Source organism: Dermacentor andersoni, chromosome 1, assembly GCF_023375885.2.
Source record: "Dermacentor andersoni chromosome 1, qqDerAnde1_hic_scaffold, whole genome shotgun sequence".
Classification (NCBI taxonomy): Eukaryota; Metazoa; Arthropoda; class Arachnida; order Ixodida; family Ixodidae; genus Dermacentor; species Dermacentor andersoni.
Window position 1 is genome coordinate 305177902 of NC_092814.1, and position 16907 is coordinate 305194808.

Below are 16907 nucleotides of genomic sequence, written 5' to 3' on the forward strand. Positions count from 1 at the left end.
TGCGCACACAAGTGCCGATAACCGAGATGTTCACGAATTATGGTGTGAACGGTGACGGTGAACTGAACCGTGACTGATGTTCACACGATCTGCCAGTTCATCGATGCTTACCCTCCGTTCTTGTGTCATCAGCTCATCAACCTTTGCAATTTTGTTAGGGGTGATTGCACGATGGCTTTGGTCCGGTCTGCGACCGTCCTTGCAACTTTCACGTCCTTCTTTGAACCGTTTGTTCTAACGCTTCACAGTGACCAATGAAAAGCAATGTTCAATGTACACAGCAGCCACACGGTGACTAATTTCTTTTTGGGAAACGCCTTCAGCTGTCAAAAACCTCATGGCACCATGCTGCTCAACTTCTGCAGAGTCCATTACGTCACGCAACCATGTTCAACCCAGTGCATGAGCGCAATAAATAACATTTATCCTTCCTCCTGCGTGTCACTTTTGTAATTGAGAGATGCCTGTGTGCTACGCGCAGGCCTTGCAGATAATGAACAAAACCATAATTGCGCAGGGTGGATAGGCTCACTTTCATTTGACTCGCCCTCGTACATTAGAAATGCGGAAATACAGCTTGATAAAGGGCAAAAAAGTGCCACTGGAAACAAAGTTCACTGCACGTATGCACAAAACCTCGCAACAAGATATCTAAACATACGTATAAGTCTCCACTTAATCTACGTATCTAAGAAAAAGTCACGGTATATAATGGGTCAAACAAGGCAAATAAACATGTTGCGCTATCACAGATTCACAGAATCCTAGATCCCTCCCCCATTCCATCCACTCCCCCCGATGTATCGCGCACGACGGAAAGCGGCGGGCTTCGTCCTCACTTTTCTCCTTTGCGCACACAAGACTGAACCACCATCGTCGACTCACCCATTCAACCCCTCCCCCCAACACGCTTTCACTCGCACATACAGCATGCGGCGCGTGGTCACAATGTTATCGCCCTTGGACTTTATGCGGAACATGAGAGCGACGGCAGGAATGCGCCTAAAGTGTCCATATAATTGCTATCGCAATGATATGAGAGTATCCGGCGGCTGAAGCGTCCCGTGGCCCATTACTTTCCGCAAAAGAAGTAACAAAATAGAACTTTCACCATGCGACAATTTGCTGCGGCGCAACGTTTTTTTTTTTTTTTTTCATATTGTGGGGCTGAGGCACCATAATGAAAAAAGAACGCAAAGGAAAGTATACTGAAGCAAGGTTTGCGTACGGGCTAGTTGGTATTCCTTGGTATCAGTCGTCACTTACAGCGCATACATAGACGAGGGACAAAAAGGACGATGAAGACAAGCGCTGACTTCCAATTGATTTTTATTTTGAGAAACAAACGTATATTAGCAGTGAGTTCAATGGGCCTGGTTGGTTCATATTTAGAATTTTTAGAAAGAAGTATACAGTTCGTTCGAAAGGTGTTGTGTATAAGATACCTCTGAAATGCGGTAGGTCTTATATAGGACAGACAGTGTTAGGGGTGATTGCACCATGGCTTTGGTCCGGTCTGGGATCGTCCTTGCAACTTTCACGTCCTTCTTTGAACCGTTTGTTCTAACGCTTCACAGTGACCAATGAAATGCAATGTTCAATGTACACAGCAGCCATACGGTGACTAATTTCTTTTTGGGAAACGCCTTCAGCTGTCAAAAACCTTATGGCACCATGCTGCTCAACTTCTGCAGCGTCCATTACGTCACGCAACCATGTTCAACCCAGTGTATGAGCGCAATAAATAACATTTATCCTCCCACCTGCGTGTCACTTTTGTAAATGAGAGATGCCTGTGTGCTACGCGCAGGCCTTGCAGATAATCAACAAAACCATAATTGCGCAGGGTGGATAGGCTCACTTTCCTTTGACTCGCCCTCGTACATTAGAAATGCGAAAATGTGATATAGTCTTAACGTTAGGTTACAAGAACAGAACAATAAAGTGCGCATAGGGAGGGAAGGGTTTCTAGGTGTTCACTGCGCACAATGCGGCTGCGTCCCGATTTTTGAACAAACCACTATCTTAGCTAGGCATTCTAATGAATGTACCAGACTTACATCAAAGCAGCAGCGATTGCCGATTGTGACTCAGTTAATAAGCCATTAATAGCATTAACAGACAAAGAACTGGTTTTTCTGAAGTCGCACCTGCGCTCTCGTTGATCTTAGGTCATGAATTTTGAATGCATACTCATGTCGGGTTGACGCTTTGTAGGTGGCGCGTTTGTCTTGGTGTCTCAGTATATATACGTCTGTTTCTCAAAATAAAAATCAGTTGGAAGTCAGCGCTTGTCTTCGTCGTCCTTTTTGTCCCTCGTCTATGTATGCGCTGTAAGTGACGACTGATACCAAGGAAAGTATGTTGGTCACAATCTAGTGCCTACTTTGGGCAACTAATGTGGCTATTAAAGGAATATCGAAGAAAACACGAGACGCTTGGTCCACCAAGAACCGTGCGCATACTGCTCGGTATCCTACACCGGCGAGACAAGACTTTCTGGAGAGGTTGCGCTCAAGCGAACGCGGTGCAATCCGTCGAGTCCCCACGGTGATGGCGGCGAGCGACCATTGTTTATTTTTCTCGTCTGCTAGCTAGAAAGCGTGCAAACCTCGGCCAGGCGAAAATGCACTCGGCCAGAGAAAACCGAACGCGCAACGGAGTGCGCCGCGCGGTGGTCGGGGCAACACGAGAAAAACGCATGCGCTCTGGCTGGCTGTGGCAGGCTGCGGGTAGGGGAGCGAGAACAAAAAAAAAAATTGAAGAGTCTCAAAGTATTCTCGCGATTAAAAGTGAGTCTAAAAAATAAATAAGAACGTAGTTACCTTGGCTGGCTTTAGTGTCTTCACTGGATGCTTTGGCGCAGGTGAAAAAAAATGTTGATATTTTTTTATGTGACGTGACGGCACGAATGAACCACCACAACGCTTCGTCTCATCGGGCCTCGCTGCGCCAGAGATATCCACTAGCGCGACGCAAGCGCTGGCGCTGCCACCTCTTGTTCACTTCGCTGGTTACTCGCACCGCGGGCAACGTTTTTAGTTGACCACGGGAGGAAATTTCAAGGTGCCGCCTTGCGTACATTTCTTTTTATAAATTAGAAAGACGCCGTTGTCATAACTTTTGATTGTGCGAAAAGGCATTGATCTTGATTACAATACAAATACAGCAGTGAAAAGTGGACAACACTGCCGAAAGTTTGCTATGTTCAACCAATATTATTTCGTATAAACAAGTTCTTTTAAAAAATGATGGCCAGGAACACAAATGCCAACACCACCCGAGAGCGATGCAAATACTATGAGCACGCGTTATGAACAAAATATTTTCATGGCGCCAAACGACGGGGAAAATTTGGCGATACACATTCCTCTCGGCTGCCATTGCATATGGCTGCTCATTAGCATAATTCTCGTGGCTCGTCGCACCAAAAATTATGGCGGAAAATCTCAGCAATTGCGGCCCAGTGCAACGTCACGCATCGTCAAAATGACGTTTACGAAATAGCCCTTCCTGTGACGCTCCCCACGGGATATTCCTTCAGCCAATCAGCAAGCTGGCATGGCGCATATCTTGGATCGCCACCACATATTCGCGAAATCGCAGATGCATTGCACTGGCTTCTGTACGCTACCGCTCACATTCTTTTTGAAGCGCTAACGTCGCAATATAGCTGCCAATGGCTAAAAAAATGTATTAGTCCATAAAATTTGCAGCTCCACGTCACGTTTCGTCATCTTGATGAAAACGCAAAATTGCATATTGTAAAACTTCTGCTTCCCGGCACAAATCTCAAAGCATGTGACCTCTCGACAGCCAATCAGAGAGTAAACATAGCGGATAATGGAGGCCATGCAGCCGCCATGCGTGTCGAGAATAGCGCCCTATTGGTGGCGAGGAGTTACGAAGTCGTCTTCTATCGGAAGCGCCTGGCTGGCGTAGTATGAGGGATCACGTGGCGCGCTCCTCATAGGTTTTGCTGTCAGCACTCACTGAAAACACCACGCACGAGCTGTCCCGGACATTTCTGTAAGTACTTTCGAAACGAGAAAAGTTTGTTGCTGTCTTAATAATAATCATGGGCAAACTGAAAGCACAGAATCGTTTACAGACGCTATCTCTTTAGCGAATACGTACAGTGAACACCACTGCGCGCGGTTGCCGCGATGGAGTCTCCCGAACCGGCTTCTTGCGTGAAAGGTATGTAAACGCTGAAAGCAAACTATGTGAAATATGTTCTTATAGTGTTTCTATAACTGAATTGAGCGTAATAGAATGAAGCCTCAATGCAGCGATCGCACAGATTCGCAGCGACCGACTGCGCGTCTGCATGCTTGTCCGCGCACTGTTTCGCTTTCACCGCGCGCGCGTTTTCGCACCGTGCCATGAGCTTTAGGCCGCAGAATATGAGCATTTGACAGTATACAAGCAACCATTGCTGCGTGGGCGCTATCAGAGTTGTTCAAAAATAATTTCATTGTAGAGACTTCGACGGGGACTGTGATGTGCCGTCGCGACGATTCAATCTTTTCTTTTTCGTCTAAATTCTTGGACGTTTCAATATTATTTCTCGAGTTGCGTCGCACTGTATGTTTATCGGTGTTCTCAGCATGCGATTTCCTGCTGCTTCTTTTTCTAATCCAGTGCATTAATTCATAACACAAACATATGCCATGCTTTTTTTAATGTGTTTCTTACCGATCCCTTTCCACTCCAGTGAACTTGCCAGTATCTATAGCATCGACAAGTTCATAGACCAAACCATCATGACATTAGTTGGGCAGCGGACTCGGGCGAGCGTCTCAGTGCGCGTTTTCCGAACATCACAGACCCAGCGCCGTAGCAGAAATCTTCCTCGCGTCTGTGCTTGCTGCATACTCGAGTTGTAGCCGATGGCTGTTTGCCGGTTTTATGTTTCGCGATCCAAGCTTCACGCAGCTTCTTGTCCTGCGGCTACGTGTGAATAAGGCTGACACCGGGCTCCGTTGCGTACGGCCGGCACTGCGGCACCGAGCAGTAGCCTACCATGTTACGCGCCTTCAAAGGCAGCCACTACCTATTGTGGTGCTTTCAAGCTTGTAAAGGAGACACTCGAAACGGGAGAATCTCGCCACTAAATGAGGACCGCAGCGTACGAGGGAATTTAAAACTCTCGTTTTCAGCTCGCTTCGGCGCTCCCGAAGCAGCCGACGCGGACGCTATGTCCACGTGATCCCTAATAGCACGTCCCGCCGACGGTGGCGCCAGCTTTTCCAGTGGTGGAGCACGAGGCCAATAGGTCGCGAAGCTTCGGGCAAAAAGCGGTTCAGTACAAATTGTCACGGACATCAGCAAGGGGGGTTATGGGAGCAGCGATTGAAGCGCGACTATGTTTGGAGGGAACAAACATTGGGAAAGAAAAAAAGCGTTTTTTGATTCAAGCGTGACAGTCAGATTCATTCAACGAAAATAAAATTCCTGGTCAATGTTATATATTCGTGATGAGTTAAGAAAATAGAAGTTCATTTACTTTTATTAGTATTAATAAATACATTTCTTTTCAGCGCCCATCGTTACAGGGGGCGTTGACGCCGCTATCACTCGCAATGCAATGCATGCACCTCTTGAAATGTGCAGAAAGGCGAGCTCGTGAAGTTCACCTGTTGAAATACGCCCCCCTCACACGTAGTGCTTTTTTGCTTGTCGAAGTTTGTCTGAATTTGGTGGCGCGGGTAGCTTGATCGCTTCTTAATCTGTTCAGTCAAAAGTAGTGAGTTACGACTGCCAGATAATTGTGTAATTGTTTTCGTGCGACTGCGCTGGCCGACGGGCTTGGCATCCGACGATAGAATCAGTACTCTATATACCTAAAGCTTTCGTTGGCCTCCAAAGAAAGTATGTTCTTGATTATATTGCGCTTAGCGTTACACTGACGATTTAAGTGAAGGACAGGACGTGGACGTACGTAGCGCAACGTACGTCTACGTCCTGTCCTTCACTTAAATCATCAGTGTAACACTAAGAGCAATATAATCATGAACGTCCACCAACTAGCCCCTTCACTGCTTTACTAAAAAGTATGTTCTGTGCAGGGGTGCGATTTCGACAACCGTACGGCTGGCCTTTTCCTGCATCGCTTTTCACGCTGAAAGCTCGAAACGCCCATCAAGTCGAATGGCGGGGCATTTGAATATATAGCTCCAAAGGCATGCCAACAAAACAAATTTCGCGCCTTCGAAAACAAAATGACGTCACTTCTGTTTTTAACATATATGGCCCAACATTATTTTTTCTTCCACCTGAAGTGTTCCCTCCACATACAGATGGCGCTAAGCCCCATGAACAGCCCATGAACCGCCATGTTTTGAACGTATGGGCTCTTATGGAAGCTTCGCTACCAGGTATATTTCAGTCGGTGTGGCCTAGTGATCTACTCGTAGAAAACTGTGGCCGCTCTGCCGCAGGCCTCTCTGCCGCGCGGCGTTCTTGCCACCGGCGGCGTGCCGCGCGCGTCTTGCCGCCAGTGTGTCCGTACCTTTAAGTTTTCTACGAGTAGATCACTAGGCCACACCGACTGAAATATACCTGGTAGCGAAGCTTCCATAAGAGCCCATACGTTCAAAACATGGCGGTTCATGGGCTGTTCATGGGGCTTAGCGCCATCTGTATGTGGAGGGAACACTTCAGGTGGAAGAAAAAATAATGTTGCGCCATATATGTTAAAAACAGAAGTGACGTCATTTTGTTTTCGAAGGCGCGAAATTTGTTTTGTTGGCATGCCTTTGGAGCTATATATTCAAATGCCCCGCCATTCGACTTGATGGGCGTTTCGAGCTTTCAGCGTGAAAAGCGATGCAGGAAAAGGCCAGCCGTACGGTTGTCGAAATCGCACCCCTGCACAGAACATACTTTTTAGTAAAGCAGTGAAGGGGCTAGTTGGTGGACGTTCATGATTATATTGCACTTAGTGTTACACTGATGATTTAAGTGAAGGACAGGACGTAGACGTACGTTGCGCTACGTACGTCCACGTCCTGTCCTTCACTTAAATCGTCAGTGTAACGCTAAGCGCAATATAATCAAGAACATACTTTCTTTGGAGGCCAACGAAAGCTTTAGGTATATAGAGTACTGATTCTATCGTCGGATGCCAAGCCCGTCGGCCAGCGCAGTCGCACGAAAACAATTACACGGTACGGACACACTGGCGGCAAGACGCGCGCGGCACGCCGCCGGTGGCAAGAACGCCGCGCGGCAGAGAGGCCACATCGGTTGTGCGCGCGGCGGCCGCCGCGGAGTCACGTGACAGCGCTGATCTCGCCTTGTCTCGAACTGCGGGAGCATAGGCGCGATATCGCGGTTGTCGCGCGCTTTTTCCTTGCTCGGTTAGCAAATACCGCGCTGATCGCGTTGATTCCTGCAATGGCAGATGCAGACGACGATGTTCTGACGACGATGAGCGTTTTTGTCATAGTGTGTTCTCTGCTGTTGCGACGGCGGCGCGCGCAAAAGGCACGCAGACGAAGCACTAGCGCTGTTTGTCGCGGCTGGCTCGGAGCGCTCGGTCGTCGATCGTGGTTCCGCCGCCGCCGCTGGAAGTTAACTTGGGCAGTAGCCACGAGGTGGCGCTTAGGAGAAAGCCCGGACGTCTCTCATTGGTTCGCGGCACGCGGCAAGCCGCCGAAAATGGCTCCTTGACCTATCCTCTGCGCGGCAGACCAAACCGGTTCCGCGGCAGGTTTCGCGGCACGCGGCGCGCCGCCGGCGGCGTGCCGCGCGCGTTTTGACGCTAGTGTGTCCGTACCTTAACACCGGCGGCGCGCCGCGCGCGTTTTACCGCTAGTTTGTATGCGAGCACTCTGCGGCGACGATCAATCCGAGATTGCGCTAGAGCGCGCGTCGTCTCTTCACCGATGACGCCATCGATAAAGCTTGCAGCGAGCGCGTCAAAAAGCGCTGCATGAGCGGAGGTCTGTCCGCAGCGGCTGCTCTGAATCGCGCCCACGCGTCACCCGTTTGCTGCCTCTCCCGTTCACCCGATTAGCGAGGCAGTCGCGCCACACTTGGCTTTTTTGCGACGTGCCGCGCGAGATATGTTGTCCACGCCAGCCACTATATCACGAAATGAAAACACGTATACAGCTGCACTCGAATTTGCATTAGTGAGTATCGTATGAGATTTTTTTTTCCACCCTCGAGAAATTGAGACTTACAAGTTCTAACTATGGAGTCAAGCACTACCTAACCAATAACACTAATAATAATAATAATAATTTTGTGTAAGCGGAAAATTGCCATCCACCTTATAGAGTAACACGGAGCTAAGCAAGAAACTAATACAGTTTTTGCCACGTTTTTGCCATTAAACTGATTTGCCATGATTTTTGTGTCCGTACTCCAGGCTGTCCCAAAGCAACGGAGTGGCTATGAGAGATGGCTTAGCGGATGCCTCCGGATCAATTGTGTCCACCCGCGGGGTTCTTGAACGTGCGCTCACAGCTCGGTATACGAGTAATGAGCCATTAGACAGTTTTAGCAGAGCGTTGCCTATACGCTCCGCAGAACGCACATTTCACGCGCACCGCTGGCTGCTTTGAGTGCATTAATTTCGCTTATCTAACAAGCGCGTCTCCCAAAGACGCCAGTGACGTGCTCTCGGCTCAGCTGTAAAACGATTACGAAAGCAACTAGACGCGCCCTGAAGCTCCGCTAAATCGGGTTGCTAGCGGAACGTGCTCAGCGTTCTACGTTCCGCTGCCGCTATGTGCGTTGTGCGCACGCGCATCCGTGTTCCCGGTAGCGTTCTGCTGAGTGGATGTGCGCAAATTGGTATGATACGTCGGTCTGAGCGGAGCGGACCGTAAACGCTCTGCTAAAGCTCTCTATGTTCACGTTGAGCTTGCAACAGACTTCAGCTGCCGCGTTCGGGAATCGAACCCGCGATCTACTGCTCATCAGCAGAAAGATATATACTTAGCCACAGCGGCGGACGTGTGTTAAAAATTAAATTATATTATGGGGTTCTATGTGCCAAAACCACTTTCTGATTATGAGGCACGCCGTAGTGGAGGACTCCGGAAATTCTGACCACCTGGGGTTCTTTAACGTGCACCTAAATCTAAGTACACGGGAGTTTTCGCATTTCGCCCCCATCGAAATACGGCCGCCGTGACCGGGATTCGATCCCGCGCCCTTGTGCTCAGCAGCCTAACACCATAGCCACTGAGCAACCGCGGCGGGTACGGACGTGTTTACGGTAGTCTAATTAAACCCACAAAGTTCAAAATCGGGCGAAATCGAGTTTGGCCAGAACCCTAAAGGCCCTCCCTACCTACATTCCGCGGAGCACATTGCTGCGACGCTGCCAACAGCGACGACAGAGTTACCTTTACAGAAGGGAGAACCACAATCCGTATTGCGAAACTATGCAGCTACTTGTGTTCTCTGTTCCTTCCGTCTATACTACATCGGTGCTTTACTCTAAAAGCTGCAGAGTTCTTGAAACAGGGTTTCTACCTTGTCCACCTGCCCGTCCGTCCATTCCGTTAGGCTGATAACAATCGTTGTAGTCAGCGATGTCACCGTGTCTTCGTCAGGCCGCCTTGTCATCCTCAGCGTTATATCGTACGTTGTAATTGAGCGATCAAAGAACGTTTGTCCACCACCGCCTGCACAGCTCGCGTCGCGGACAATCCAAGCTCCAGCAAAGCCGTCTTAACAGAATTTTGACCCACACAGTGGTGCCAGCGAGCGCATGTCAGTTTTGCGTAGTCAGACAATAAACCACAACATGATGGCTCCATAATGCCGGTTTTTTTTATCGTGTTAACATAGGTCAGAAAAGACCACCTGTTAAGCTCCACTATAATCTTGCGGTAAAAATGAACTGCAGTCCCAGAAAACGCCGTTTTATTAGGAATGTTCGAATAGTGAAATTCCCTAATCAAATCAAATATTAAAAGAAAAAAATTAACTTCGAATATTGAATCAAATGTTTTCTAATTTCTAAACAAAACTAAAAGTTTCACGCACACTGCCTAGCGCGAAAGGCACACCGAGGGCGACAGAAAAGACGGGGGCGGCGTCGTTCCGCTGCATTTGCTGTCGCCACCTGCGCTGCCTGGTACTAAGCCCTTCAGTCTGTCCTTTTGAAATGAAGTTTGTTTGCAGTCCATTTGATAAAAAAAAAAGAGGATTATGTGCATTATTTCCAAAAAGATGAAGTGCCTTTCGCAAGCGTATACACGTTCGCTCGACTGAGGAGTTTGCAAACGAGCGTTCGGTTATCTCTTGCAACTTTATGGTGATTCGATGAAACAAAGACAACAGCACATCGCCAGATACACGCGCAGGGTTGAGTTTGTTGTAGGAGAAAAGCGTGATACTGCAAGCACAATACACTGTTTTAAAGGGATGCAAAAAAAGTGAGACCGGTTAAATTATAAATGGCTTTGCCTAATTAAATCAAGACAACTAATTCGTATACTGGTTACTTATAAGCGAGGCACTGAATCACTGGCGAGCGAGCGAGCGAAGCAACTTTATTAGGAATGCCTGCAGAACGATTAGCCTTCCCCTGTAAGGGAGGCGCCACCGTGACGCGGCCATGACGTCTTCCCGGCGTGTGACGCCTCTACTCCGGCCATGGCCGCACTACTCCCATTGGTCGACCGCGCCTGCCCCTCTTTTTGGGGTGGCAGCCTCCCCCCGGTTTCGCTCGGTCGTTGCCTTTCGAGGGCCGCCGAGATCTGCTGGACGGCCAGGGCTTGGACCTCTTGATCGTGGCACCTCGTTGCGGCCCCAAGCCGCGGCTGGATCATTGTCATCGTTGAAGCATCGTGTGGATTCTTGGCACAGTCCCAAAGGATGCGAGCTGCAGTGGCTCTCTCCTTTCGGCACACACAACACAAGTCACTCACAAACACTCGGACACACATGCCTCATCAGCACCGGGGTGAGTAACGACCCCGTCTGAAGTTGTCGATATAACACCGCTTCCTTACGGGTCAAGCCCGGATGAGGTGGCGGCACAGACCTTCTCTCTATTCTGTACCACTTCACAATTTCGTTGTAGGAGGTCATTCTGTCCTTGGTTTCCCACCACAACGACGGGTCTACCGCAGTAGCAGCGGCACGCGCCGCCGCGTTCGCCGTCTCGTTGTGGTTTGCGCTGCCGCGATCCGACACATCCCATGTGCGCCGGAAACCACTTGATCACGACACACCGATTTTTCACTCGCGAGACCGACCGCACGCACCATACGTGCGGCTTCACTGGCGAGCAGATGTTATCCGCCTCTACGCAGCAACCTCTGTGCTCCTGAAGCAGTCAATATAGGATCAGGCCTCAAGATCTCTCTCGAAACTCCAGTAAGTGCTGCCATCCCTCATATTCGAAAAGGAACGCCTGTTCGACAATTTCGACTAGCATCAATTCTCTGAATCGAATATGAATAGAATAGCAACGAGTATTCAATTCGCATTCAAAATTTAATGTGTTTGCACACCCCTACTTGTTGTGCATTGTAGCACAAAAATAACTGCAAGATCAATGCATTTCATCGTACATTTTGGAAACGCATTTCTCGAAACTGGTGTCACCACCCGCATGCGTCACAAGTGGATACGCCTTTCAAACTCACGGGCGACAATTCGTAGATTGCAATATGTGCCGCAGTTATGGTAATTAGTTTAAAACCTGAATTTTAGTAATTAGTCGATGATGCATTTCGATTTTTATTGTAAGTAATGTACGCCTCTCAGAGTAATCCATCTTACAGAGTGGAATTGTGCTAATAAAAGTCATCCTATATAGACGCCCCGTAGGACTGTAAAGCAGACAAACCTTAATACAACTGCGTGTGATACTCAAAGCTTTTACAACACAGGTGGAACACCTAACATACGAATGTTGCCATAACGCAGGGAGGGTAACCAAATAAGCGCTTCAAATAAAACTGTTTACCAACTCCACAGAGACTCCACCTCGTGTCACTGCAGTAATGAGCACTTCGGAGGTGGACATATTAACCACTGTGCTACGATGAAAAAAATAGCGCCTGGTAATTACTGCAAGGCTTTGCGCTGAACACAGACTAAGAGCCGTGACGTCAGCACGTATATTTTAGAGGGCATAACAAATGAAACTGTAGCCGACAAGAATAAAAACAAATTATGGGGTTTTACGTGCCAAAACCACTTTCTGATTATGAGGAACACCGTAGTGGGGGACTCCATTAATTTATACCACCTGGGGTTCTTTATAGTTCACCTAAATCTAAGTACACAGTGTGATGGTTGGGGTCGGGCATGAAATAGATGGTAGCTGGCCCATGCCGTCGTCCAACTTATCCACGCTGAGGACGTTGTTGAAGGGAGAGACTTGTTCTCATCGAGAACGAGGAATATGGGATTTATTTACACTATTTACATGAGAACGTTACATTCCATCAGTCTAACATGACTGAGAGAGGAATGCACACTGAGAAGCTACCAACGGCTCCTTAAGTACACTCTGTCCTCCCTAGATCCCTAGGTGACGGAAAATGGCCGTTCGACCAAACGACGCATCCAAAGTCATCGTAGCCGACCCGACTTCCGCACAGGTTGCAATGACCACGCCGAGGTGAGTGGGTTCTCGCAGACACGGTGCCTCTTCATCCCAGTATTGACCCTGCAGACAATGGCCGCCGCGTCTGTCCACGACATTTAAGCCCCGTGAGACGGCCGCTGCAAAATATCTCTTTCCAGGTGTTCCACCGCTTCAAACAAGCCGTGACGGTGACGGTGACGGTGAATCTAGTAACAATACTTGGTCCGCCGACTGAGTCTATCCATCCCGGCGGCGCTCGCTTGGGGACGCGGCGTATTGTTTTCCCAGAGCGAGTCATCGCAGCGGGCCGGGCGCGTTCCAAGGTCTGGTTCTCCGATTATCGCCCCCCCCCCCCCCCCCCTACAGCTGTGGCTGGCTGGGAAAATTTTGTAGGTCGGTACGCTTGCAGGCCGTTCGTAACAACGGGTGTATTCGCATTTCGCCCCCATCGAAATGCGGCCGCCCGGACAAGAATGACGTTGTGTGCATCCCATTGAATTTGTTCTTTAGAAGATGGCGGCGCGTCGGCGCGCAATTCGTAGTCATGGTCGTGAAGACATCGTCGACGGCACAAATGAGGGCGTAAATGATGATGAGCCGCAAGGTGGGAGTTTGCGCAAAACAACTAATGCCTGGATAGCAAGCATTTAAAAAAAAAGTTTGGCTTCAGCACCCAGATTATTGGATACGTAGCACCTAGATTATTGACGATTACTTACCATTAGACGCCGGCAGTGGCGTAACCGTGGTTTGGCACACCGGGCTAGCTCAACTTGCGTCAGCTAGCTCTTTGGTACACACGTGATTCCGCGCGAGAGCTTAGTGTCCTTTTGCATTCAATTTACACCCTGTTTCTCACTAGCATCTCCGTCTGGGGAGATAACTCCGCGCTTGACCAACGATATGAGGCGATCCCCGAGCTGTAACTTTGTTACCGCTCACTTTTTAGCACTATATAAGCGTACTAGAATGCTATATGGATTACAGAGGTATTTCCTAAGCTTCTCCTTATCGAAATAAATAATTTGAAATGGGGACAAACTGCAGCTAGAGCAGAACGGTCATACGGTATCGGCCTAGGTTTAGCTTTTTTGTAGTCGTCGAAATTTGCGCTCGTCATTACTGCAATACGTACCAACTGTCAACCACCCACCACCGGAGGACCATTACGGAATCACAGCAGTGACCGATTCTGACGAGGAAGAGCGCGAATTCGCGAGCAGTTTGTGAGAACATGGGGCACATTAGCGATCAGGTCTGTTGTGTGGAGCCGCCTGAAGCCACGACAAACGTACACGAAGGTCAGTACGACTGGTGCCCTTCTGCTGGTGCGCGTCTAATTTACGCAGCGCGAAGACGTTCGAAAAACTAAAGAAACACAAATTAATGGAAATCCCTTTAGTCACACACGTGCTTAATTTATTAGAAAAGAACACACGCACACAACACACTTGCACGCACACACAGGCAAGAAAAATAAAGAAAAAGATCAGTTCCTTGAATAAAAAAACAGAAGTACTCCCTTCCAGCGTGCACCACACAATCACAGCATCGAGTCATAAGTGGGCTCTTCGAGGGCATTGAAGCTGTTGAAGAAAAAGGAGGCAGCGCCCTCAGACAGCCACAAGGGGTTGACGATACAGTGGTACTCGATGTAGCCCAAGACGGCACCCGCCAGGGAGTCCCCGAGGAACTGCCTGCCCATGAGGAGCTTGCAGATGGCGACGGCGATGCACCACACCAGGAAGGGCAGCTTGAAGAGCGGGAACAGGTGGCTGTGCTCGACCACAATCAGGGTGATGAGGAAGGCGCGCGAGGTGAAGCCAGACGGGAAGCTCAGGTTGGACGAGAGCGGCTCGCGTTCGTACTGCTCGCGGCTCACACCGGGACGGCGGCGGCGCGCCACGGCCTTCAGCACGGCCACCAGCACGACGTCGAAGAAGAGAGCTGCGAGGGAGGCAAAGGGTGTCTCGCAAGTTTGGTCGCAATCGGAACTCGTGTTCTGTTTAACTCGGCAGGCGGAAAAGTGCGTTACTGCATGCGACGTATAGCCCTCTTCAGCATACCGAATGCATACGAGGCAAGAATAGCGGGGGGGGGGGGGGGGGGGGGGGGGGGGCAAAGCAGACGGAAGCACGACGCACGCACACACACTGCTCGCCGACACTGTGCACATGCCCACAGACGACAGGGACACTGCGTGCATGTCCAAGGAGCAAGCGCTGCGCACAAACAGCGGCGCAGCTGTAACAAAGCAGTTAGAACGAAGGATTTTACCTGCCATCGTAGCTGACTGCGCCACCGTATGTCAATCATCATACCGCAATGAGTTGAGGCGTCGGCGTCCATCAATGCGCCTCGCCCATCACCTTTTGAACGGTTTTCCACTGGAACTGTGCAATGTGACATTCCACAACAGACCGCAAGTGCTTATAGCTGATTGCCCCAGATGAAGCAGCAAAGGCATTGTAAAAAAAAAAAAATGGAAGCAGCACTAGCGCACTGTATCACTGGCGCGTCGCACAAGACTGGGTGCAATAAGAAGCACAAGGACGAGTTCGCAAGATGTTCGGAATAGACTGTGTATATCGATTTCTTGTGGTAAGACATATAGCTTAAAGTGAGAGGTGTGTAAATGATCGCCTCCGTGAGCACCGCAGAAATACGAGAGTCAAGTGCGGAGGGTTTCTTGATCTGCACTGCAGGAAGTGTGAACCTAGTGATGATGGTACTGTTGTTTCCAGCTCCGGCTAAAGTGCAAACTCCGGTATAAAGTCGAGCTGCGTGCCAATATATCAAGACTGCACCATCGTCACGAGAAGCAGCCGCCAACTGACGCGTGAAATTATCGAGGCAGAAATAACTGGCAGTTTAGGGAATATATACTGTGTGTCCAAGCTGCCGATTGCTTTGACTTTGAAGGAATTACTATACTTGCGCTGTCACACTGATTGTTTTGCTAGCTGCGCTTGCGCGATGTTCGGCCACAAAATGCCTGTATGTTCCACGCTTCGCGGGTCTCAACAATTTTTTTGCAAGTTACAGCGCTCGTTTGTCTCAGTCTTCTTTCATCACCGTCCTCCTCTGATTGTGTGCATTAAGTTTTTTGTCATGTCTTACCAACACGCCAAAACTTCCAGGTTAGTGTAATGGTAATTTTGACAGCACGCCGCCGCTGGTCGTATTGCCGTTTCTTTTAGCCTTTGCAGCTTCTCGTATTCACACTGCTCCTCGGGAGTCCTATCTACGTGTTGCCTACGTGATGGCGGTGCTGCAGCAACGAAATCGGTTGCTAGCTAGGCTGGTTCATTTATATACGAAATGCTAGTGACGTCACTCCCACGTCGCAAGCTGACAAGTCGCCGCGGTAAGAATGTATGCACTTTTCGCTTCATTTTGCTGAATGCTTAAAGCCTGCTTCCCTTCCGCCGCGGGGCGGCCCGGTATTGCACAACCTTCAGGATCGGCCTACATTGTTGCCCACGGACATGGACACGAAAAATGCCGACCAACGAGAGGCTAACAGCCTCGCTGTAAAATATGGCTTGCCACTTTAAAGCATCGGAGAAAAAAAAACACACACACACGGTCAACTTGGCGACAAAGCATCCGTGCAATTAAGTTGATGACCAATTATGAGCGCGAGCTTGGTGCCGAAGTCGTGCAAAAGTATAAAGGTACGGCGAGTGCACACGGGAAAAAAATGGCTGTGGCTTAGCTAAGGTTAAGCCCAGGATGCGAAGCATACTAGCCTTTATTTTAGTTGTTGAACCACTGTTTAGCCTGGTGAACTGCTGTTGCTTGGCTATATTTGGTTCGGCTAGTAGAAGAAACAACTCATGCGTTACTCTGCTTCGCCTTCAAGGGTGGAACACGACAGCGTTCCCGTCGACCCGCCAAGGGGTGTAAGACAATGGGCTACGGCGCAGCGACTACGCGCCCCGCATTGGACGCGGTGAGCGTCGAGCAACGCAGCGTTCGGCGCGGCAACGAAATGTGCGCCTGAGCAAGCGACGCACGCCTGAGCCTTCGAAACAGCTCGTTTCTAAGGCAACACCGCATTCACTAGAGGCGCTTTTGTACCGCTTCGAAGCATCGTACTCGTGGCTCAGTGGTAGCGTCTCCGTCTCACACTCCGGAGACCCTGGTTCGATTCCCACCCAGCCCATCTTGCAAGAGTTGAGCCAAAGCCACCTAGAAAAAGCGCAGCTGCTTATATACCGCCGCGACGCCGCGAGTTGGAGCCCCGTTTCTCCTCTGTCGTGACGTCACGGTGTCACGTGGTATTGAAGGCGACACCGCCGCGCCTGAGGAGCTGGGTTGAGCTCTAGTAATA

The 16907-nt window shown here is 49.5% G+C and overlaps 1 protein-coding gene across 2 annotated transcripts in view; it reads right to left on the reverse strand.

The window, feature by feature from the left end:
- LOC126547719 (polyisoprenoid diphosphate/phosphate phosphohydrolase PLPP6-like) overlaps positions 1-16907 on the reverse strand; it is a 123469-nt gene that overhangs the window by 68514 nt on the left and 38048 nt on the right. The window contains exon 3 of one of the 2 annotated variants that reach the window (XM_050195680.3): positions 13965-14518. The exons of the other annotated variant lie outside the window; for it this stretch is intronic. Within the exon in view, the coding sequence (XP_050051637.1) occupies positions 14115-14518 (404 nt within the window). The 3' untranslated portion in view covers positions 13965-14114. Of the gene's footprint in view, positions 1-13964; positions 14519-16907 lie in introns of those variants that run through there. 2 annotated transcript variants of the gene reach the window in all.